The 25048-nt window shown below is 45.6% G+C and overlaps 1 protein-coding gene across 1 annotated transcript in view; it reads left to right on the forward strand.

The window, feature by feature from the left end:
- The first annotated feature begins 13604 nt into the window (after positions 1-13604).
- Positions 13605-25048, forward strand: part of CHN2 (chimerin 2) — a 228516-nt gene continuing 217072 nt past the window's right edge. The window contains exon 1 of the mRNA XM_081102278.1: positions 13605-14000. Coding sequence (XP_080958404.1) covers positions 13952-14000 — 49 coding nt within the window. The 5' untranslated portion in view covers positions 13605-13951. The remainder of the gene's footprint in view (positions 14001-25048) is intronic.

Below are 25048 nucleotides of genomic sequence, written 5' to 3' on the forward strand. Positions count from 1 at the left end.
GGAAAACTCATGAAATGATGAGGAGAAAGGAGACAAGCATCTAGTTAGCCAGATTAGCCCAGTCAGATACAGGGTCCGCTAGATCATGATAATATGCTTGGTTACGTTGCCACCTAAATGGAACCCAGGAATTCCTGAAATGTCCAGTCCTTTGATGAAACATCTTACCGTGGATCATTAAATCTCAGAATCACATTCTCTCCAGGATCCAGCCCCACTGAGGTCTCGGTACCACAGGCGCTGTAGGAATGTTGGCTGATTTCTGTTAGTTGGTTTGTTGTAACTAGTTGATTGACTTGGGGCCCAGGACTCCTCTGACTTCTAACCTTAGGCTCACTTTGGTTATAAGATTGGCGTCTAAAGTTTACCTTAGTATACTGTAACAACAATCTATTTATTAATCTATCTGTCTATCTGTCATCCTGTAACCATCCATTTATCATTTGTCAAAAATAATTTTTTTGTTAAAAATAACCAGGAAAATGCTCAAAATCAGTTTTATTTCTATTGCAGTTGGAAAATTAATTTTAAATTATTCATGTTAACACCCTCCAGATAATTTGAACTGTTTGAGTATTTGAGGAAAGATTATTAAGTCAGTCTTTTACGTTAATGGATTCCATTTTTAAAATATTAACCATTTTCACATTAACCATTGCGTTTTGACTTACGCAACCATCAGAATCAACAACTTCAAGAATCATTCATCTTAATAAGGAAAAAGGTAAATTAAAATTTTAACATTATAAAACATTTTTTTCAACTTATGCGTATGACTTACTAGATATCTAAAGGAGCCTTTCTGTTATATATCAACTAAAAAGTGCTGGATAAGATAGTGTTGTTATTTTAAAACACACACACATATTTTTAAATGCATGCCAGAGTTTACAGGAAAATTCTCCCAGTTAGCAAATAAGACAGCGGGAACCCAGAGAGGCAGTGAGCCCTGCCGCTGGCATTGCTCTGAAGGCATCTGCCAAGTGCCTGTGGCTTTGAGCTTGGGCCGTACCTTCCCTGACCCTGTAATTCACCCTCCAACCAAGAGTGCTTGTGAAGTGAGAGGTGATGCTGTTAATAACACATTGACAGTCCCTCTTCAAAACCATCCCTTTCATGAGCTCATCCGAGAGCCGAGGTCCCATGGCCAGGAAACGGAAGTTCAAGGAGTAAAAGTCACCTGCCAATGAGAGTCAAAACACATGATTTCCTTTACTGTTGGCAGTGCATGGCGGGAAGAGGTGGCTGCCACAGCGTGGGGAAGAAGACATTTTTAAAAAATCCTAAAAGCTGAGCGTGCACTAGTATATCCGCTTAGAATAACTGGGGGCTCCAGACACAAGGGGCGGTTGTACCCACTCCCAAGCGCTTCTCCGTGGTCACCAAGGTGAAAAGGCTGGAGAGAGCGCCTCTTGGTGGCATGGGCTGCAGGCGTCACTGGCACTGCGCCTGATGCTCCTCTCGTGGGAAGCAGACGCCTTAAGCTGTTGGGACAAAGCAACAAAGCTGCTGGCCTCCAACGCTGCTGAGGAAGTGGAAGCAAAGCCATCTCCCTATGTAGGAAGGTCAGCACACCCTTCTTCCCACAGTCAGTATCCAGGCAAATATTTACTGTTTCCGGGGAAAGGATGGAAGTGAAAGCCATCAGACCTGGGGAGAGGCAGTGAAAGAAACTCTTTGGGCCCAAATGCTGCACCCATCAATGAAAAGCAAAGATTCCCTAGTCCTGGGAGAGGGCAGTAACCTGTCCGGACAAGGGCGCCTGTCCCTGTGGTCCAGCTGATCTGCCTCTCAGGGCACAGAGCAGGGAGCAACAGGGTGGAGGGTGGGTTTGGAAAGGGCATAACGAAAATACCCAGCATCACGATTAAAAATTGTGAGAGGCCATCACAATTATGATGAAGGAACAAGAAGCTATGAAGAACAATGAAGCCAATCGACTTGAAAAATAATGAAATCATAAAAATGAAAAATCAAAGTTATATATTCAGTTCAGTTGATAAAGAGCAGATGAGCTACATCGCTATTTGGTTGATAGATAGCCAGCAGAACAGAAAACTAGTGTGGCATCCACTGAGTCTGGTACCCTCTCAAGTTGGGCAGCTGCAGGCCCTGCTGTTGCCATGTTATTTGCCATGTTATTTTCTCAGGCTGCCGTTGCCAGCTTGAGAAAATAAACAGAAAGGCACCTACAGATTTATGTGCAAGGATTCTTATCCCAGCGTAATTCACAAAAAGCAAAAACTATGGAACAATTTAAATTTCAGTTAATAGAGGGGTCACGAATTGACTTATTGCCACTTAAAAATCACATTAAGAATGTGTAATGACATGGGGAAATAATTCATACAGCTTCATTCCAAAATGAAGATAGCTTTCTTATTGTATACAATTATAAAAATGAAATATAATTATTTAAAAATATTACCCAACATAGAAAAATTAAAGTAGAATAATTTCAACACACAACGATAGCCACTCTTGGTAGAGGTCCTAACAAAGTTTTCCCACAGGTATGTTCAGATTCCCACATATCATAAACTGCAAAAAGCAGATTGCTACACTGCTCATCCCCACAGGGAGAAAAAAATGCCAAAAATTATTAAAGTACTTATTCATGCTGCTGAGAAAATGGATGATTTTTTTTCTTTTACTGATCCCTCCTTTACCTCCAACATGTCTACAGTTAGCATGATTGCTTTATAAGAAAACATCTTAACATAAATGCTGTAAATGATTGGATATTAAGCTCACTCATGACTCTTTCATTGCTTTGAATACAGAATATAAAAAATGGACATATTCCTTTTGCAAAATGAGAAATAGCACTCATTAATCACTTTGCTGTCTTCCTTTAATGAAGACATGCAAATGCCTATGCAGACAAGCTGAACTTCTCTTCTGAGACCATGACAGGCAGGATGCTCTGCAAAAGAGAGGGTAACGATGGAGTTGGAAAAATAGGAAGGCAGAGGAAGCTCAGCAGTGGGGGAAGATTTCTATTCAGAATGCCCTAAAAGAATTGTTTTAACCTGATAGTGTTCTGACAATAGTACAACAAGATCACAAGCAGCATTAAGAAACAAAAGCCAGGCCCTAGCCAGTTTGGCTCAGTGGATAGAGAGAGCATCGGCCTGTGGACTGAAGGGTCCCAGGTTTGATTCTGGTCAGGGCTACATGCCTGGGTTGCGGGCTCGATCCCCAGTACGGGGCATGCATGATGCAGCCAATCAATGATTCTCTCTCATCATTGATGTTTCAATCTCTCTCTCCCTCTCCCTTCCTCTCTCTGAAGTCAATAAAAATATTTTAAAAAGAAACAAAAGCCAGGCATTGTGATATGACACATAGAATATAAAAACAGGGGGTATGAAAATGGAGATCAAATGAGAATGTATAAAGTTGTATTATTGTTCAGACTTCTCCCCAAGTGTTGTCAGATCATTATATTCAACTACATGTCACATTCAGTCAATGTTACCCATGTGTAACGCTAGGATATTCTTATCCAATATTATTACACTTTTGGATCAACAGAAAAAGTCAATTCAACATTTAAAGATTTTTTTCTACACGATGATTCTGTACATTCATGTCTATAAATACACACTGAGTAAACGCACTGTTCCTCAAGATCATCACATTCCATAAAGCCTGAATGTCACATTAAGGATCTTGATATACCGTCCCAAAGAGGATTGGAGCTAGATTTATAGAAAATTAAATGCCTTCGACAGGGCGGAGAGAATATCAGACAGCATCCCACTGTGTTCATTCTGTTCTTGCTCACTTTTGTATCAAAACAGAAAAAAGTCAATTCAAAAATTCAACTCAACTCGGTTGGATTCTACAAACATGTTTTTCATTTTATTATAGGAAAGCTTTGGGGGTTTGGGAAGGGAGGTGAAAAAATAGTCAAACACCATCACTGCCCTCCAGAATCTCCCCATTGCTCAAGAGCCACAGGAAGAAAGATGACCGCAAAACATGGCAGAAGTGAGCAAAGGGCTGGATTGGTGGAGTAAACACAGAAGTCCCCTAGAAAGGGGCTGTGGTCACTATTGGAGTCATCATAGACCTCGCCACTCCAAGCAGGGTCCGTGGGGGGGCATCGCTGGGAGCTTGTGAGAGATGCAGACACTCACCGCCACCACCAGAACTCCTGAATCAGAGTGTCTGAGGGGGGGCAGTTTTAACGGCTCCCCCCTAGGTATGTTTCAGTTCTAAAGTTTGAGATGCAGCCCTGCTCTGAGGTACAGACTCTTGGTGTAAGAGGACACGATCCTTCCTGTTGTTCACTTAATAACACAGTTTTAATTTCAATGATTACTGTGTACATGCTCATTATAGAAAAATTAGAAAGCCTGGGGGAGTATAAAAGGTGAAAAATTACCCTTATGAATTAGTCACAGTTCTCCAGTGAAAGAGAACCAATAAGACACACACACACACACACACACACACACACACACGTATATATTGGCTCATGCATATTCTTTTGCATATGGAGGCTATGGAGGTGGTAAGTCCCAGGTCTTCAATGTGAGTCAGCAAGCTAGAGACCTAGGAAAGTGATGGTTTATTTCCAGTCCAAAGGCAGGAAAGGGGCTGAAGGCTGAAGGCTGAAGGCTGTCAGGAAGAATTCTTCCTTACTGAAGGGAGGGCCAGTCTTTTTCTTCTAGTCAGGCCTTCAACTGATTGAATGGGGCCCACCCACATCAGGTAGAGCCATCTGCTTTACTCAGTTTACTGATTTAAATGTTAATCTGGTCCAAGAGCACCCCCACAGAAACACCCAGAATAATGTTTTGCTAAATATGTGGGCACCCTATGGCCCAGTCAAGTGGACACATACAATTAACCATCATACCTGAATTGACTGCTGTAAACACGTCGATTCATTTCACTTGCCACCTTTTTAGAGTCAACCCTGAGGAGTGGGAGTGCATGTGGATGAGGATAAATTGTTTGGGTACGAAGAGTTGGCTAAACTGCTTTTTGCCCGTCTGCTACCACCATTGGAAGTGGAAGGCAGGTGCATTCACCTCTTTCTTTCTGAGGGAAGCGTTTCATTTTCATGAATTCATTACACATAAGCAGCTGAGGGTTTTCTTTCCCCAAAGCAATTTTTGTAGCTGTGGCATGAAGTATATCTTTGGCATAAACATCACCCTTCAACCCCATCTGAGCCGAAAGTCCCATTTCTAATCTTCTTTCTGATTGAGAAATGATAGAGTGGATTTGCTGAAAAAATCTGCCTTCCTGACAGCTGGCTGCTCTTATGGGAGTGGCCCTAAAGTAAGTGCATATTGTTTATGCTTGTTTACCGAGAAGTATATTTTAAAAGTCATAATGTGGACTACAATTTGAAACAGAATCACCCCCATGCCGATTGAAAAATGCTGTCCTAATGTTAGATTATAGTCTGTGTCTCACATCACAGTGGCTGTGGTTACATAGTCTTCTGAAAGGTCTTGACAAGAATTTGATTCTCTCTCCTTCGTGATGAGAGAGTCCTGGCAAAATGATGGGGCAGCATGAGCCCTCACTATTCCCAGCTGACTCCCTCAGCAGTATAATCCCTTCTCTGAACCCCACATTTCCCATCCGTGGTTCCAAACCATAGCAGCTCATTGGAGTCACCTGGGAGTTAAAAAAAAAATACTGATGTTTGATTCCCACCCACAGAGATTCTGATTTGATTGTTGTGGGATGCGACCTGGGCGTTGGGATTTCTGAAAGCCTTTGGGTGCAGGAAGAGTTGTGAGAGCCCTTGTTACTGCAAAGTGTGGTGATGCGACACCAGTGTCACCTGGGAAGGTGGCAGAAATACAGAATCGGCAGGCAGGCCCCCACACCTACCTGCTGAATCTGAACCTGCATCTTAGCAAGACTCCCAGGTAATCTATAGGCATGACGTTGGCATATAGCCCTGTCCTATGAATTGGTCTTCCCCTTGGTGTTAAAACCAGCCTTTGGGAGAGGGAACTCACTCAGGTGAAAAAAGGTACTTGGTTTAGTGAATTCTAGGAGGTGTTCACAGTACTTTTTGAATCAGACAAAGAAGGGACACTTCCGTTTATGGAAGGTCCCGCCTCGGGAAGCTGCATAGGATGGAGTTGTGATCAGGAGCATTCTTGGTGCCTGGGAATCCCCTCACTTGGGTAAATGCCTTCGTGGTCTCCCTAACACTATGCCTGACGCTGCTCAGGACCTTAGAGTCTGAGCACAAGTCCTGTGCGCCCTCCAGAGCCTGGCCTACGCAGAGGTTTGTGTTTTAGGTGAGGAAAATGACAGTATCCTTCTAGGTTCAAGTAGGAATACATTTAAAGAAAATTTTTTTTAGCCCTGGCCAGTGTGGCCCAGTTGGTTGAGCATCATCCCTTGCACCGAAAGGTTACTGGTTCCATTTCAGGTCAGGGCAGGTTTGCAGGTTCGATCCCTGGTTGGGGTGCTAACGGAAGGCAACCAATCAATGTTTCTCTCTCCCTCTCCCTTCCTCTCTCTCTAAATATCAATAAAGACATTTTTAAAAAGGAAAATATATTTTAAAGATGTCAATCCTCACCCAAGTAAAGGCTCCACCAGCAAAATATTTACCAAAAAAACAAACAAACAAACAAACAGAAAAAATGAACTTCAAACAAAAACTAAAGGGTAAATTTTCTTTTATCATGTTCTGAAGAGTCAGCCAAAGGCTAGGTTCAAATCGATGCGTGTAACCTTGATCAATTATTTACCCTCCCTCATTTTTTTGTTTCATAACCAAATAAAGTGGGGATGGTAATACCTGCCACTAGGGTTGTCATGCATTTTGATTAAGATGTAACCTAAGTTTCCTGGCCTCAGTTTCGCCAAATGGAAAATGGAGCTCACGATTCTCACTCCAGGATTGTTGAGTGTGTGATCATGTATGCACAGCGCTGAGCATGGTCCGGCGCATGGCGAGTGATTATTATGTGGAAGGTGATTTTTCCGTATCACTAGTGGCAGGAAGTATGCTGAGAGTGGTGGTCAAAGTAACAGCACAGTGGTCCTCACCACATGTTGGTTTTCTCCCCTTTAGCTCATGGGCCAGGTTTGGTGGAGCGATGAAGTAACCCGCCTGCACTCTTTCACAGTGTCCTACTTCCCATTCTACCAGGGTTCTTATCCATGGAGGCTGGGCGAGATCAACGGGAGGCATACCATCTTGTGGTATGTGTGTGTGAGAGAGAGACAGGGAGAGAGAGAGAGAGAGAGAGAGAGAGAGAGAGAGAGAGAGAGAGAGAGAGAGAGAGAGGCGCGAGAACTCGAGCGTACCTTTTTATATTCCATCCACACACAACTCCTTGAAGATTCTGACCCCCCTCCCCCCAGAAACATCCACTTTCTACAATTAGAAAATACTTGCTGTAATTAATATTACTGAGTACACTGTGCCATCGTCTTTTATATAAAAAATGAGGTGTTATCTCTGTTTTAAGGAGACTGAGGACAAGAAGAAGTTAAGCTCCTCGTCCAAGGTCACCAGATGGTATGCAGCAGAGTCAGACCCTGAGCCGGGATTTGTCTCCAAAGCCCAGGCTCCATATGTCCTAATGTGCCTCATACAGGCGATGTATCATAGGGGTGGCAGGTAGAGATGGAATTTCCTTTTGTGTCAGACCATTATTCTTCCGGGCTGCTCTGGAAATGCAGAGGTAAGGGCACTGTGATTTGCTCTAAGGAAGAGACCCCGGGCCACCAACAGGGTGTCTGTGTGGTAAACACTGTATTATGCCTATTATTGAATTTGGTCCTCACAAATGCGGTGAACCCGGTATTAGTAACCGCACTAGAAATGGCAGGAAACTAAGATTAATGTTTAAGTTTAATGTGTATCTATGGAGTTTAATTCTAGTTTATTATTTATTTGCTGTGTGACCTTGAGCAAGTTATGTAAACTTTCCTGAAAGCATTTTTTCATGTCTGGTTTTACAAGCAAATCTAAAATCCAGGGTGGGGCAAAAGTAGGTTTACAGTTGGGAGTATCAGAAACACTGAGTTTATTCTTGTACTGTTATTATTTAGTAATTATTGCACTATTTTTCATACAAATAACTGGAAACAACTGCGTTTGCCCCACTCTATATTTGTAAAAGGCTAAAATATGTTTTCTGTATTAGAAGATTGGCCCAGATATTGTCTGTTAGCTTTCCTCCAACACCATTTACCCTCCCTCCTTAAAAAGATTAAAAAAAAAAAAATCCTACTTTGTTGCTGAATCCATAGCTGCCACAGGCAAAGAGATGGAAATAATGATTCAGACCTTTTTCTGGGAAGCGAAGGCACAGAACATTCAGAGTATTCGCTTGGTTCCCTGAGCTGACGAGCTAACCCTGAGCACGAGAAGATGCTAGTTATCTAGAGATAGACTTTGAGGTTTGATTTTGGAGGTTTTGTTTTAAAAAATATGAAAAGAAAGTTGATAGCCGATGGATACTACCTACCTGTAATTTCCAGTTAGAGATCATTTCTGTGCAATGTCCCTGCTGAAATGTATATGTCCCAGGAAGGATAGAAGGGGTCAGACTACAGGATGCACAGGGCAAGGATGTGGTTTCCTCATATCCTTCTCCCCAGGGCTCAACAAACATCACAGAGGGAATTAATGAGAGCCTGGATGGACGGACAGCAGAGGATCAATCCATCAAACCCCCGTGGAAGCAGATTTTGATCGTGCAGGAGCATAAAGCCAGAGGTGCCCCAGAAGACACAATAAACAAACTCACTGCACAACTTTGCCCAGAGCAGACTTCATGTTAGCTCATCCTAGATGTCTTAGTGCATGGAGGGTGGGAGAGATTTCTGAAATCTAAAATGTCAGGAAACAAAGCCAGGAGAGGCCTTACGCAGAAGAAAGCACATTCAATGAGTTTCTGGACTCTAAGTCTCTGGATTCTGATTTTCTTTTTCTTCAGAAAGAAATACCCTCCTTTATTTCTCTCTCTGTGTCTATCCGGCTTTCAAGTCAAAGAGATTGTAGCTGGCCGCGTGGCTTAAGTGTGCATGGGTGTGGGTGTCTGATCTTGGCAAGCTAAGTGGCCTAATGGGAGTCAGGGCATGCCCCTGGACCTGACCCCTCCGCGTGTCAGTGAGGACATTCAGGTGCATCTGAGCTGGCGGCAAGTGTGGCCACTAGGGGTCCCCAGCAGCCGGCGATGTGAACTGGGACTTGGGTAGCTGAGGCTGCCTCCCTTTGTCTGCACCCCAGGTGTGGGCTCCTTTTGTTCAGAGGCAGGGCTGCTCTGGGCAGGTCTGAGCTGTCTGCTGGGTAAACCCACCCTGGGCCGTCTCCCCACTTCCAGGGAAACGGAGTCTTTCTGAGCTTCAGCCTCTAGGTATGCCTGTCCTTACCCCAAAGAGCCAATGTTTTCCCTTTAACAGGACTAGGCATCTTTGTATTTAGAAACACTGCTCTAACTACAAAGGGAAATGCTGCTCACTCCAACAAAGAGTATATCGATGTTGAGAAATTGATGGCGAAAGGACCAATTTTCAGGGGAGAGTGGAGTATTTGCCATAAAATATTTAAAGCTAGTTGACAAATAGCCCCACTAGTCTCCTGTGCATGCCAGCCACTGGATTAATCTTGAAAGTAAGGAATATTTCATTCTGTGCGTAGCGCTGAGGGGAGCAATGACCTTCATGTACACCCCAGAGTGCCAGGGTCGCGGGAGCCCAGCTCCCACCACCGCAGCCACACACCCTGCGGTGTTTCTATGTCTGCCTTTAAACTTCAAAGGAACAGTAAAGCAAAAATAAACAAATTACAGTAGCATCCGAGCTACTCTGTAAACAATGAAGTACAGGAGTTGTAACAGCCGGTAATGGAGGTGGGGTGGGGGTTGCAAACATTTACTCCATCAAAATTTTAGTCTTAGGTTTTCATCATTTCAGTTGTTGTTGTTGTAAACAGCAGAAGTGTCTGGACACACACATCCACTGCTTTGCACTCATCCTCTGTGGCTGAGTGGTCACAGCTACTGATGTGACATGTAATTGGCGGTGTCCCTGAGTACCATGTATGGAGTCATTTGTTCCTTGGTCTACTCATCTATTCAACAAATACCGTCTGAAAGCACCTATTGTGTGCAAACATGGTAGGGAACACAACGGCTGGCCAGATAAGGACCCTGCACCCTGGAAGCTCTTCATGGAGAACGGAGATACAATATGTTGCAAACTTACCAGCCAAACCGGACAGAGCGTCTTCCAATGGGGCGGTCTAGAGAAAGGACTAGAGGAATTCAACAGGAGAGCTGGTGTCTGGCTCGGGGATCAGGGAAGATTCTCTAGGAAGGTGGCTTCCACTTGAACTCTCATGATATGGAGGGTGCCCAGCAGGGAGGACGTAGAAAAGGCGGGTGCTGCCCCCTTCGCTGGGCCGGGCACGGTGTGAGAATGGGTTGCATGTGCGAAGGGGAGAACAGGAAATAGGTTTGGAAAGGGAAGGTGGGAAGACCTTAAATGCTAAGTTGGCATGAGAGCTGAAACCAATTGTAGTTTTTAATCCAAAATGGACCAAATTATCAACACAACTTCTTTCATCCCATAACTCTTTCAATATTTGAAGAAAGAAGGTATTCATATCTTAAAAAATCTTCAAACACATCTAAGATCTTTATAGTACCAATATGTCCCTTTCCATTGGCAAAAAAAAAAAAAAATTAAATTAAAAATTAAAAAAATAGGCATTGCCTAGAATTAAGGACATACATGAATGAATAAAATGCACAAGCTTTTTATTTATTTTTATTTTTTTTACTGTTTCACTTGGAGAAATGCTTTGGGAGGTCCACAGACAGGTCCTGAGCCTACTGAGGAGGGGCTTAGCATCGTGTGCCAGCCACCTCCTGCCAAATGTTTGTAGGAGCAGCAAGCGCTTTAGGCCTCCGAACCTAAGAAAAATGCTAGTAAGCGATCATGCCTGCTGAGCTTTCTCCACTGGTTATGGTTTTAACATTCCAAATGATTAATCAACTTTCAGAGTTTAGTTCTGAAATCTGGAGCTTTTCCTGGGTTCTTCAAAATGATGGACTTCAGAGTTCCCCTCTACCTCTTCCCACAAGCTAAGCCTCCCCACTCACCCCGTTTCCATTCAGCACGTCTGTCTGTTATCTTTACGTCCTGCTCCTGGCCTTTGGAACCAGTGGGAAAACATTGGTCTGTCTCATTCTACATCTGTACGGCACAGGGCGCCTTCACAGCAAGTGCCCCTCTGCCCTGTCCCTTCAGCTGTCACTTTGGGATAATAAGAATAATCTACTTCGCAGGACCACGCTGCACGTTCTCTAACAACTATACAGCCCCATGAAGGTAGCTATTGTCCTTGAAACTGCAGAAACAGAACTTGACATCCGTTTGTGAGACTTCTGAGATGAGTCATGAGACGTGTTGCTCAATTTGGGCCAAGAAAGATACCGTATTAACATTGGGCCAGAGATTGGACATTTTCCCTCATAGAAGAAGTCACTGCTGATGAGGTATCTCCAGGTGCAACGGAGAAAGCAAACGTTGTTCACATCGTCTGTTAAGTGAACCATTTACTGTCACTTATGGAGCCTGAACTCTGTCAGTTACACTGTGACCTTACCATGATCAACTCATTTCATCTTCGCAGCGCCCTGTGTCGAGGGCCTTGGCTGCAGGTGGAGAAACTAAGGCTCAGTGAGTGTAAGTAGCCTGCTCAAGGCCATATAGCTACTAAGTGGCAGGACCAGAGTTTGAGACCAGATGTTATCGTCTTCAAAACCCAGACGGTGACAACTCAGTGGCAGCCCAGTTAGATAGTTCCCCATCTGAAGTCCTGGAGGGACACGTAGGTTTTTTTGTCCAACAAGTAGATGTTGCCTTTGATGAGAAGAACTCTGGGAAAACAGGAAGCTCCACTCTGATAGAGGTCAAGGTTGTGATGGGCCAGATGTCCCTTGAAGGGCTGGCTCCAGCTTAGGCTGCATGAAGGCTGCCTGGCACAGAAAGAAGAAAACTTCAGGTGGGAGGATGAGTGGGGGTGCATGGGTCTCTTATACCAGGCAGGATGTTTCAAGTTCCATTAGATGAGGGTCAGGGAGACTCAGTCCCCAGTGACTGGAGAGTGCTCATGAGCCCTCAACTATTCATCCAGCTGCATTAACACACATACACACACACACACACACACACACACACACACACAACAAACAAAAACCTTATTGGGATGACACATGGGATGGCATCCTGGAGGGAATTTAAAAAAAATAGTTTAAATCAACTAGAAAATGTGACCAGGGTGCATAATTCCACATTTATTACTCTGTGTGTGTGAGGCGCGTGGTTGGTGTGGAGCCCCTGGGACTGGCTGCTGTGCTGTGTCTCTCCTAATCATTTTTAAACTATGTCCTTTTAACCAGATTTTTAAAAATTGAACTTCCCCAATGCGAACACTTTCCACTTTGCTACATAATGAGAGTACTTTCATCCCTTTAATGTTTGCTCTTTCCTTTGATCTAACAATTTCTGTTCAAATTTCACAGTTTTCTGTTGCTTCCGGATTGAAAGAACTGATTACCCTGCTGGGAGCGTGAAATAGACTTTTTTTTTTTTTTTTAAATCTGCATGGTATTTCCTCCCAGCGAAATTAATTTAGGTTTAAATACAGGGGGAAGGGCCACACCGTGTGCTCCAGTCTCTCTCACACACACCTGAGCAGGGCCTGATCCTGAAAAGGCCCAGTGGGACCTGTGGCCCGGCTTCTGCCTTTTGTGCGGATCCTCTGCAAGAGGAAGTAGGGAAGCTCCTTCTCTGAGACACCCGGCTTTGTGTGGGGCTGGTGATATATTAGGAACGTGTCTATTTCCTGGAAGGCCAACCTCAAAAGCCCAGTGGGCCTGCGGGCACCATCCGAAGCTGGGGCACTTGGGGCAGCTGGATTGTCCTGCTGGATGTTGTGAGGGTGTTTCAGAAAACTTACCTTCTTACAGGGCTGGGACCATCAGCCCCCGAGCAACAAAGGACAATTTGGAGGGGAGTGGAAGGAGCGCTCCACAGTCCCCCTGGCTTCCCAGGCCCCCTTTTGCCAAACAACGTGTCCTCAGTGACCCCGCCTTCCCCCACCCCACCCCCACCGTTTTCCAACCCGGCCTGCTCGCCGCTCCTTAGTCTGGCGGGGCTCAGCGAACCCTAACACCTTCTCCCCACTCCCCACTCCTGGTCGTGTTCAAACCCTTGGAGCAGCTCTGCGCGCTGCAGCCACACTCGCCCCTCGCCCCCCGCCCCCCGCGGCTTCCCCGGCACCTAGGGGTCCCGCTCCTTGGTCCGGTGTCCTCCTGCCCTGCAGCCCGCAGCCTCCCGCTCCAGCCTCCGAGGCAGGTGCTGTCAAGCCCGCCGCAGCTGAACCAGCTCCCCAGTCTCCTCTCCTTCCTTTGTGTGCGCGCGCGAGCGGAGTTGGGGCGGAGGGAGGAGGGGGAGGTCGCTCTGTCTGTCTGTCTCCCACCGCCCTTGCCCGGGCTGCTCGAAGTGCGGCTGGGAAGGCAGGAGCGCAAGGGGGGGTGCGGGGAGCTGGCGGCGCGGCTCAGGGACACCCGGGCGCCCCGGTCCCCGCCGTGCGCGGGGGAGCGCTAACCGCAGCTGGGCTCGGCTGGAGGCACGATCGGTCCGCTCCGCCGCCTCCTGGCCTCCCTCGGTTCCCACCTACCTACCCCCGGACACCGGGAGAACAGCGGGCTTAGGCGCCGAGAGGGACGGAAACCACAAATAAATAGCGGCGGCGGCAGCGCGTCATCTGGTGGAGCAGGAAGTGCAGGCAGAGTCCAGAGGCTGGTGCTCTCTGCGCGCCGCCAGGACTTTGCCATGGGCTGGGGGCCGCGGCAGCCGGGAGCGGCCGGGCGAGGGCAGCGGAGGCTGCGTCCTCACCGGGGCTGAGCTACAGCGACGAGCGGGGCGCGCGGAGATGGCAGCGTCCAGCAACTCCAGTCTGTCCGGCTCCTCCGTGTCCTCTGGTGAGTTTCAGCCTGTCGGGCGCGGCTGCGAGCTGGGTCTCTCGCCCCCTGCCCTCGCCCGCGCCCCGGGATGGGCAGAGCCTACCTGTGGCCGCCGTGCCCGCGCGCTCAGAGTGAGAGCGAGCGTCCGGAGTGACACTTGTTTGGGTGGCCAGGACCCTCGGTGCCCGCTGACATCTGGCAGCGCGGAGATGGGAGAGCGGTGGCGCCCTTAGTTTGCGGACGCGGGCGATCGGGGGGCTTGGAGAGCAGCGGGGGGAAGCGAGTGGAGCAGGGCTGGCTCTCACTTTCTGGCGCCGCTGGAGCCGGGGCTGGCGGGGCGGGGAAGGTTAGGGCGACTCCGGGCGCCCCGACCCGCTCGCAGGGCAGCGCCACTACTAAGCTGGATGCCCGCATTCAAGGCACAGGGGAGCAAACCCTCGCTCCTCGCGGACTTGATTTTCTTTGTTTGTTTCAGAAATTAGCTCCGTGGAGACACACGCTTGGGGCATGGGTTTGAGATGGAAGTAATGAAGGGATTGTGTCCTTTGGTCCTGATTGAAGAGAGTTAGCAAACAGGAGGCAGAGCCCAGCCACTGACAATTTGCCTGGCTGTGTGTGTGTGTGTGTGTGTGTGTGTGTGTGTGAGAGAGAGAGAGAGAGAGAGAGAGAGAGAGAGAGAGAGAGAGAGAGATATTTTCCCTGTGTGGCCTCCTGGAATACGCTCTGTAATTTTACTTTCCAGGCATACATTTTTTTTTCCTCCAAGTGCAGCTGAGCAAAGGGAGAGCTTCTTTCAGCTTTTCTCTGGTTGATCAGCAGGTTTAATTGAAGAGGGAAAAATTGCTAATGAATCCAAAGGAGCAGGAATCAATAGAAGCACCTCCCCACCCCCCTTTCCCTGGTTTCTGAGTATGACAGGAACCGAATCACATGATGCATTAGGTAGAATTCTTCTCCCTCTCTGGCCCCTGAAAACTTTAATGACAAACCTTCAAGGGATATCTGATAAGACATTTAGTGTAGGATACAGTATTCAGGGGTCAAGAAGGTCTCGACGACCCAATGGAAATGCTCAATGTATTAATATGTATTAATTCCTATTGTGTGTTGTTGCTTTATTGTTACCCCAAAATTAAATTCAAAAGAAGAATCACCTTGTTGGAGGCATTAGACAGCAAGCCAGGCATCACGGAACCATATCTGTGGATGTATGGCTAATTAAATCATAAATGCCAGGTGAATTTGACTAAGGTGCAATTGTGATGTGCCACAGGTGATTGCCTGAAAGCCATCTGTTATCTTCTTTGGCAAATTTAGTTCCAGGGAAACGGCACTTCCATTCTTGATCACCGCCAACTAGCCACAAGTACAGTGTTGTTAGGCCTATGGTACAGTTACAGTTCAAGGTCCTCGTCATGGTAGCCGATGGGTTAGAGCAGTCATATCTGATTAAGAGCAGCAGCAAGTTGACCGCTTTGGGTTTTAATTCTGCGAACTCAGCAACTGCTACAGCTTATTTTTAGGATCCCCAAACCACTGCTGCTGCTTTTCAATTCATTATGGTTGACTAACATTGAATTTAAAATACAGTGATGTTGGCTCACGATTAGCAGATGGTTATCCCTCTCATAAAACTTCCCACTTGGAAAATCAACTCATGAGGGAGAGTTAGCTAGCCGAGGTCGGCAAACCGCGGCTCGCGAGCCACTTGCGGTTCTTTGGCCCCTTGAGTGTGGCTCTTCCACAAAAATACCACGTGCGGGTGCGCATGTACAGTGCGATTGAAACTTCGTGGCCCATGCGTAGAAGTCGGTATTTTGTGAAAGAGCCACACGCAAGGGGCCAAAGAGCCGCATGTGGCTCGTGAGCCGCAGGCCACTGGAAGGGAAGGAAGAATGGAGGAAGGGCCCTGAGGCAATCAGTCATGATTGACTGATGCCATGCATTACAGGTGACGTGGCATCTGAATTCTCAGGTGTTGATGTAGCTTAAGAACTCTTCTTGAAGAACCTAACTCAGCCTTCAGAAGCACATGTGGCTCTGAGGCACAGAGTCAGCTTTAGGTGACGGTCATCGCTTTGCAGGCAGGCTAGAGATGCTTGTAATGGTTCTCTTTGCTTCTCAGCTACCACTATTTTATAATAGAAACTGGGGAATCACGTGAAAGCTGAAATTCAAAAAGTGGGCATGGATGTATTATTTGGTGCGCGTCGACATGGACCAGAAGCTTATATTATCTAATTCACCAATTAGTCAGGCATTTTGTCTTGAAAAATAATGAGAACTGTAGTTCTCTTTTTAAGCACACTTCTCAAGGTGTGGATCATGAATAATTCAGAGGACGCCAGCAATTCACACCTGTGAGAGGTGTTGGGCAGGAAAGAATAGAGCCTGTTGGTGATGGCAGCTGGGTTCTCCCAGGCAAAGGTCAGAATCAATCAGTCAGTCACCATTTTGGAGGACCTACTATGTGCCAGGCAGTAAGTCAGAAGCCTCAGCTTCAAGGGCTTTAAGTGAGGAAGATAATTTTGGGATTGCTTCTCGCTCTGAAGTTCTAGGATTATTGTCCTTGAGTTCTGGCACCAGCACTGACCAGTTGGATAACTTTAGGTATTATTGAACTTCTTTAAATATCAATTTACCCATCCATAAATGAAGGCAGATGTTAGTAATAGGACCTACTTCCGAGGAATATTGCCGGGATTAAATGAGATTATGTGTGTGGAGCATTTAGCACAGGGTGTGGCAGCCAAGTGCTTGGTGTGAATAAGTTTTGCTCCTTGGAGTAATGAGGAAAAAAGGCAGTCATTAGCTTAGACTTTGGGTGCAAAATAAGTCCAACACACAGAAAATCTGCCTCTTGTATTGCGTGTTAAACTTGCTCTCGAGGTCTGAGCTCCATTAAACAAGCATTTAGTAAGTGTCTTTAAAGTTTCAGGCATTGTCCCAAGTTTTTGGAATAGAAAGATGAATGAAGACACTCTCCCTCACCTTCCGGCATTAGAGGTGGACAAGCACATATCAATCTGTATTCCAGTTGGATAAAATGAATTATGTGGAGGAGATAGCAGGGAAGAGAGGATGACCTCAGTTTAGAGGAGTCAGTGGAGATAACCTGTGAGTTGGGCCTTGAAGCATGAGTAGGATTTTTCCAGAAATCAGAGAAAAGGAAAGGTATTTCAGGAAGAGGAAAGAGCTTAGGCAAAGGCCTGGAGATGAAGTTCATGACCTGATTTTCAACTTCCTTTCTTAGGGCTATTGATCTTTTTTTCTTGGTGGTTCCTCTTCTCTGCACAGTTATGCTCATAAGCCCATAAGCAGCATCACGCCTAGAGCTGCCAGGCTGCATATTTCTGCTGCGGATGTAGGAGGTTTTCTTTCTGTTCAGGCACCAGTGTGGTCAGTGACACAGCTCTGGACGCCCTAGGACATATTTGGGCAATTGACAGTTGATTCTGTAGTATCCAGCATGTGGAGAGGTGAACTCGAATAACATGGGTTAAACCTCTCTTCAGGAAATAGCTGTGGAAGATTCAGGTTTGGGTGTGTTTGCACAGAGTAAAGATCTAATCATTTACTCTGTATTAAGCCCAAAAGTTATCTGACTTTGCTGAGAATGTTCTCACTTGCTGCTGTTGAACCCCGTCACCCACATGTGTCATTTCATCTTTATGAAATGGACCCACTTAATAGAAATATTATGGGGATTAAATGAGATAATGTGCGTGGAGCATTTAGCATAGAATGTAGCACCTACATGCTTGGTGTGAATAAATTTTGCTCCTTGGAGGAATGAGAAAAAAAAGCAACACATAACAAATACAATAATCAAGTTAAAATTAATTTTGAAATACGTTTTTTTGAGAACTCTTCAGAAATTTAAGAAATTGCTTTGCCTTTGTTTTAAAGATAACTGCTGGTAATTAAATTTCACAATCACCTAGATTGGCAAGAAGGTTTGATTACCTTTATTATTTTTTTAAATCAGAAAAAAAAGTCTCTATCCTTAAACCTTTAATCTAGCCTTTGATTATACTGTGAAGAAAACAATGATTGATTTGCAAAATAGTTTTCTTAATCATCATGGGCTATAGTTGCTTTTATAATTGAAATAAGAACATTTTGCATATAGTAATGTGAATGTGAAATGGATCATTGCACATAGTAAGGAAAAGAAAACTCAAGTAAACTAATAAAGACTCTATGAGATGTTTTTAAGTAACTAAACTAAGTAAAATATTAAATATTAAAGGGGCCCTGGGATAAGAAATTGTTAAGATTTTGAGAGCACAAAGACACTGTATTATAGAAATGAAATCGACATTGACTTTTCAAATGCGAATGAAAAAGAGTAAAAATCAGTATTAGGTACAGTTATCAAACCTTAATTGGGAAAAGAAGATTCTTGAATGGACTGGGGGAGTTATTTCTCCAGATTCTGTGCAACAGTAATGTGGGCTGGGTAAATCCAGTCGCCCCTTGGTATCCACGGAGATGGGTTCCAGGACCCCAGTGGGTTCCAAAATCCAAGGATGCTCAAGTCCCTCATGTAAAATGGTCTACCTCAGTGCATGCAGCCAGTGCTCCACACCCGTGGATATAGAGGCCTGACTGTAAAGCTATTTTCTGCTGTCACATGGGTGTTGACCATAGAGGTGATAAATAGGAATTTTCATCGCTTATTATTGGAGGGCCTCAACCAGTGACATATATAAATCTTTCATAGTCTCAGATGCAGAAGGTAAAACTACAAGAATGCTGCCAAGACTTACATATGTGTAACCAGAAACTCCATGTAACTAACACTACAAAACGGGTTATCTTTTATAAAACAGAAAAGTCTTCTTTTGGATTCTTCAGAAATATTCAATTATGTATAAAGGCAATTTCTTTACCTTTGTTTTGGTGGTCACTGCTGGTAATTTGAATTCATAATCACACCTAGAGTGGCTGGAAGATTTGATTACCTTTATTATTTTAAATCACACCAAAAAATAAAAATAAATAAATTGTGATTTCAAAAATCCCTGCATATTTTTAAAAAAACTCACGGAGCTAAAATGACCCCCCCGCCCCCCCCTTCCCCCCCCCCCCCCCCCCGAGAGAAATTGTTTGCTCGGATTTGGATCCTTGTTCCTTGCTGTCTTTCTGGTGACCTTCCCACACCTCATTTTAACTTATTAGACTTTCACTGTCCATTTGAGGTAACCCTGACGAACCCAGGGATGTAGGATCAGAGGAGAGGAAGTCCTTCTTAAGCATGGCTGCATGTTTGTAGTGTCTGACAAGGGCCCACCAGCTGATGTACTTTTGCAAAACTGCCACATTACCTTCACTCCCACCAACCCTATGACCTGTTTTGGTCAACTTTTAGGGGACGCAAACAGCAGGTATTTTCCGAGGCCAGGCTGTGTAGGGTGGAACTGGATATTGTGTACTCTGAGCTGCCACCTGGGCTTGGCCCCAGTGTCAGTCCTGCTGGGGGCCGTCTGCTGCCCCGCGGGTCTCCTGTTTTTGCAAGGTGGTGAACATAAGTGGAGATTGGGTTTGGAAAACCTGTACATGAGCAGGGTCACATTGGAGTGTTCTGGAAAAGGGTTTTCTGCCAGAAGAAATTCCTGCCAAGATAGTTAGATACAGAGAAAGAGAAACGGACCTGGTGATGGACATATGATTGATAGCATCTATCACCCACCGGTCACTTATCTCTTATGAATATATTCACATTTCATGGCTCCTGAAAATATGTCACTTAATTTTCAAAATGAATTTCCTCCCTCCTTCCTTCCCTTCCTTCCTTCCTTCCTTCCTTCCTTCCTTCCTTCCTTCCTTAATTCTTTTCTCCTTTCTCCCTTCCTTTTTTCCTTCCTCTCTCCCATCCTCTTTCCCTTTTGCTTATCTCACCTGTTATTATGTTGGTCAGATTTCTAAATTTTCAGGTTTTCATAAATCCTGCACTTGGTCTACTTTACTGTTAATAGTTTCCAAAGCCTCTCCACACCTCCCTGCTGCTCCTTCCATGTGCGCAGTGGGAGAGGAAGTTGGTATTCCGTTTCTCACGTGGATTCTGGTCAGAGGGGTAAGGTGGATGCCTGCATCTCTAGGGTGGCTGGTTGGTGAGAGAAAACCCACTCACACGTCTCAAAGTTAGTAACAAAGGCAGAGGTTTATTTTGTCCCCATGACTAGAGGAGAACCCAGTCAGGTGTGTGCTGACCCCACAGGCAGTCTGCTCAGCTGTGGGACCCACGTGGCTGTCTGCTGGGGTCTGAGGATGAACACCTGGCGTGTGTGCATGACAGTGTTGATCAAACTTTTTCACCTGTGTACCCAGGGAGAGCCATCCACCGGCTGCTCGTGCAAAGAGCCTGCTTTTCCCCTCATTTATTATTACCAGGTAATCGACACCTTTGTGGAGGCCACTTTTTGACGATAGCCTTCACAATATGGTCTGATGACAGCATTGCCTTGCTTCCACAATATGGCCGATCAAAGTCACCCAACCTCAGCCCATTCACAGTATAACCTCAGCAGTATATAGTGTTCTGTTTTTATTGACTTACTAGAGAGGGAAGAAGAGAGAGAGAAACATTGATGTGAGAGAGAAACATCGATCAGCTGCCTCCTGTACATACCCCTACCATGGACTGAAGCTGCAACCTGGGCATGTGCCCTGACCAATGACCTTTCAGTGCATGGGATGGAGCTCAACCAACGGAGCCACACTGGCCAGGGCTATAGTGTTCTTTTAAATCATTCAACGCCTAAGCTCCCATAGACATTCTGTAATAAAGGTGTTCAGTTAATAGCCTTATTTAAAATGTTGTAATCGCCTCCAGCCAGGGGTTGCATTGATTAGATTCCTAGAGTGTTGTTATCACCTACGCATTGTGCAGGCTGCCAGTCACCCCGTGCGTGGTGGGCCTGCTGGAGAGAGAACTTTTCCAAGAAGAGAGGCTGGATGCCAGTAGCGGCCTGGCAGGTTCAACTAGATGTGGAGAAACAGTCTGCTTCCTCCAGCTGTGAGAGAGCCCACGTTCTGAAATGTGTCTTCATTAGAGGTCATAGGAAGAGCCCTAAACTTGGAGTCAGAAGATCTGGTCACTTAAGCTTTTAGCCAGAACATTTAAACCCTTAACCAAGGCCTTTAACCCTCAGAACCCTTAAACCCTTAGCCAGTACCCTCCAACCGTTAACCAGGGCCCTTGAGCCCTTAACCAAGGCTCCTAAACCCTTAGCATAGGCACTTAAACCAGATACATAGCCAAGCCCTGCAACTAGCTAGCTATGTGGTTTGGGTGACATTAGCCTCTCTGAGGCTTAAATACCTCTCTCAAACTGAGGGTGTGATAACCTATTTCCTGGAGTCGATGTGAGTGTTCCCAGAGGTGATAGAAGCATGGCCTCCCGTAGGCCTGGCCACCATGTCACCTCAGTAGATGCCACTTCTCGCCCTTTCCTCTCTTTCCCTTGACATCTCTGAGCCTCAGTTTGCGTGCTATAAACCAGAAATAGCAATAGCCGACGGATTTATCCCCCAGGGTTGTCATTCCTGGAGCACTGTTTGGGAAAATGCTTATGAACTGTAAAACAACTAACAGCACTGAATGGCTGCTCCGTGTCTTCCTGTGTCCATCGTGGTATGTAATTCTCACACTGTGTCTCTGAGGTAGACCTGATGCCCATTTGCAAATAAAGAAATAGGTTCAGAGAGGCCCAGGGCTTGGATTTGAGGTGCTAGGATTAGAACAAGGTCTTCCTAATATCAAGGCCCATTCTTTGTCCTCACAGGGGTTTGTTTCCATCTCCGTGTAAGAAGTCTGTGACATAGAAGTTGAAGGCTGAGATACATGCGCGTTGTTAACAGGGAAAACACAGCACTATCCTTGTGCTTTAGGTTGCTGCGCTTAGTAGTTACTCAGACCCTCCCTCGGCCTGACGGAAGCTCCTTCTCACCAGTGCTGGGACCTGGGAGGTGTTCCAAGTCATTGCTCTGCAGAGAGGACACCTGGGGGTGGGCGGGGTGGGGGTGGGGGAAGGGTTGTGCTTGCGGTATCTGGACTTAAGAATAGTCTGGCCAGGTGAAGCATTTATTGCACTATTCTTGCAACTTTTCCAAAGATTTGAACATTTTCTAAATGAAAGTGGGGAGAAACTAGGGAAGAAAAGAGCGGTGATACTTTGCACTGAGTTCATTATCTTCACTGGCGTGCTAACAACACTCCATGTGGGGTGAGCATATCAAGTCTTGTTATCATCCCCAGACACTCCAGATGCTGAGTCCTCAGGCGGCAGCATATATGTTCTTTAGCTTATATCTTTAGTGAGAAAGTCAAGGAACCAAATGATGGAAGCAGTTCAGAGAGCCCACACGCAATTCCTACCGGAGGAGGCCTTGTCTCCGAGCCGGATTGGCTTTGCATTGCATTGCAGCCTGGGAGGGAGGAGGGACCCTGGAGGTTGTTTAGCAGGATCTCAACAGTGTCTAAGCCAGAGAACCCGGGCCCAGGAGCTGCAGGAACTGCCCAGTGCCACTCAGAGCGCTGGTGGGGCCGGAGCTGAGCTGTTATCTAGCACCCAGGCCCTCAGAACATTAATCCTCCATTTCTCTCCCCCGCTCATCCTACAGAGCATCCTTAGAGAATTTCTTGCAGACGTTTTTTCCTGTCTGGCTTTCCTGAAGCTGTTTAATTATTTAATATTTTCAAAATACAAGTCAAAAGTGCTTTGTATTTTAAACGGGCCTTCGACATCAAGGCTGCTGCTGTGCGAATGAGGCACGAAGACTCCGGTGACCTTGTGTCTGCCCTGACTGTATTCAGCCGTGCTGTTCCGCACGGTAGCCACAAGCCACATGTAGCTATTTAAATGTAAAACAATTCATTTCCTCAATTGCACGAGACACGTTTCAAGTGCTCAGTTGCACATGTGGCTAGTGGCTGCCGAACTAGACAGCAGGAATAGAATATTGCCTTCCGTGTGCAGCCGACGCTATTGGGCAGCACTGGTGTGCAGGGTTAGCAGTTCTAAGACAGGGACCCTACTAATGTAAAATTAATAAGCGAAGGAGAGAAATGTGATAGAATGTGCTCCCGTTCCTGCGTTTGCTCCTGGTGCTGCTTAGGTTATATTTTACTAATTTTGCAAAACAGCTTTTTTTTTTTTTTTTAAGTGATTCTTTTTCATAAGCTTGAGGGAAACTGTGCAATGACAGCTGAAGGATGATGTTGGGGAGAGTAATTAAAATGTTATAAACTCTTCTAGTCTTAAAGGTTGATTCAAAAATTTTTTTTTTTTTAAAAAGGTCTGTTGCCCTAACCGGTTTGGCTCAGTGGATAGAGCGTTGGCTTGCGGACTAAAGGGTCCCAGGTTCGATTCTGGTCAAGGGCATGTACCTTGGTTGTGGGCACATCCCCAGTAGGGGGTGTGCAGGAGGAAGCTGATCCATGTTTCTCTCTCATGGATGTTTCTAACTCTCTATTCCTCTCCCTTCCTCTCTGTAAAAAAAAAAAAAAAAGTCTATTGTTTCCCTAATGGGCACTCCATTTCTTTTTGACATAATCCCCAGTGAGTTGTAATTTCACCCTAAAATACACAGAAGAAGTCTGGATCTTACAATTGTATCTCTTCCAAAACATCATAAAGAAAATGGGAACATTGTGAATGTGCGGACTGAGGTTGCAGGTGGCATATCCAAACTGTACTGTTTAAATCAGATTTTCTGCCAACTTGGCCTTCAGCTAACCATTGGCCTAGAAGCATTTTGCTCCTGCAAAAGGCCCACATATGGGGAAAAGCAGATGCACACTGGATTTAGAAAATAACTTTAGAAAATAAAGTTAGCTTTTGGAATTTTCAGCAACTTTAATTGGGGGGAAATGCATGCAAATACGATGCAAGAACAGGACGGTTCCTAAGAAAAGGAAGCTGCCGTCTCCTTGAACTCCTGTTACCATCTTCGAGTGCAACAAACACTAAAACGTGGAAGGTTTCTTTAAAGTGTCAAGCAGCTGTTAGGGAAGAGGTGGATGCGGAGCTCAGTGGACTCAGAAACGTGATTATTATTGCCATAACGCCAATCATAAACTTAGGGCATGTGAATCACAGAGTCACTGGGGCGATAACCTTATGCAAGTCTTGTCTCATCAGGGGCCTGGTCCCTGGGTTTCATGATGCTCCATCTTTGCCCTCTGTACCCTCAGTCCTGGCTGACCACTATCTTCTTCAAGGAAACAGAAGCCAGCACTTCCTTATGATTTCAGATAATGCCGCGCTAACATTCTAAAGTGCTTTTTCTTAAGTAATTTTGCTTCTAAGGAATAAACCTGAGAGATCAATGTTGGGACAGCAAGTGAACAGGAAGCAAGGAGTGGGGTTTTGTGGGTAAATCTTCTGTAGCATCTGCTGGAGTGGGGGCCGTAGCTTTGACCTTTAAATATGCTCCTCGAGCCCTGACCTGTGCTGTCCAGTGCGGTAGCCACGTGGGCTCTGTAGGCCTCTGAGTGTGGTGAGCCTGAATTGAGGTGGCTGCAAGGCAAAATACACACCAGGGTTGAAAACTTAGAACCAAACCAAAGGACAGTTCCAAATATTATATTGGTTATCTGTGGAAATGATAACAGTTTTTTAGATATTAGGTAAAGAAGACTAAAAATTAACTTCACATCTTTTTAAATGTTTAACGTAGCTACAAGAAATATTTAAAATTACACATGTGACTCATATGTGTACTAGACAGCACTGGTCTGGACAATATTCCAGAGAATGTTCTAGCCTTCATCACAGACTTCACCACACAGACCCGTCAGATCCACCGACCAGTGGCTCCCACAGCTGCAGCCCTGTCCACTTTCCCAGCCAGAACTTACCCTGGCAGGCCCTGATCTCAGGTCCCTGTTTCGTTTTAGTCCCGGACAGTGAGTGCTGTCCCTCATCTACCTGCGTCTGGTCAGTGACATTGAAATGAAATACCATCGAGAGGGACAGGTTGGGGCGTTTAGCAGATTCTTGTTTATGCAAGTTTTGTGCTTTGTTTTTTATTTTGCTTCACTATAATTCTAGACTTTG

Source organism: Myotis nattereri (genome assembly GCF_964212035.1).
Source record: "Myotis nattereri genome assembly, chromosome: 11".
Lineage (NCBI taxonomy): Eukaryota > Metazoa > Chordata > Mammalia > Chiroptera > Vespertilionidae > Myotis > Myotis nattereri.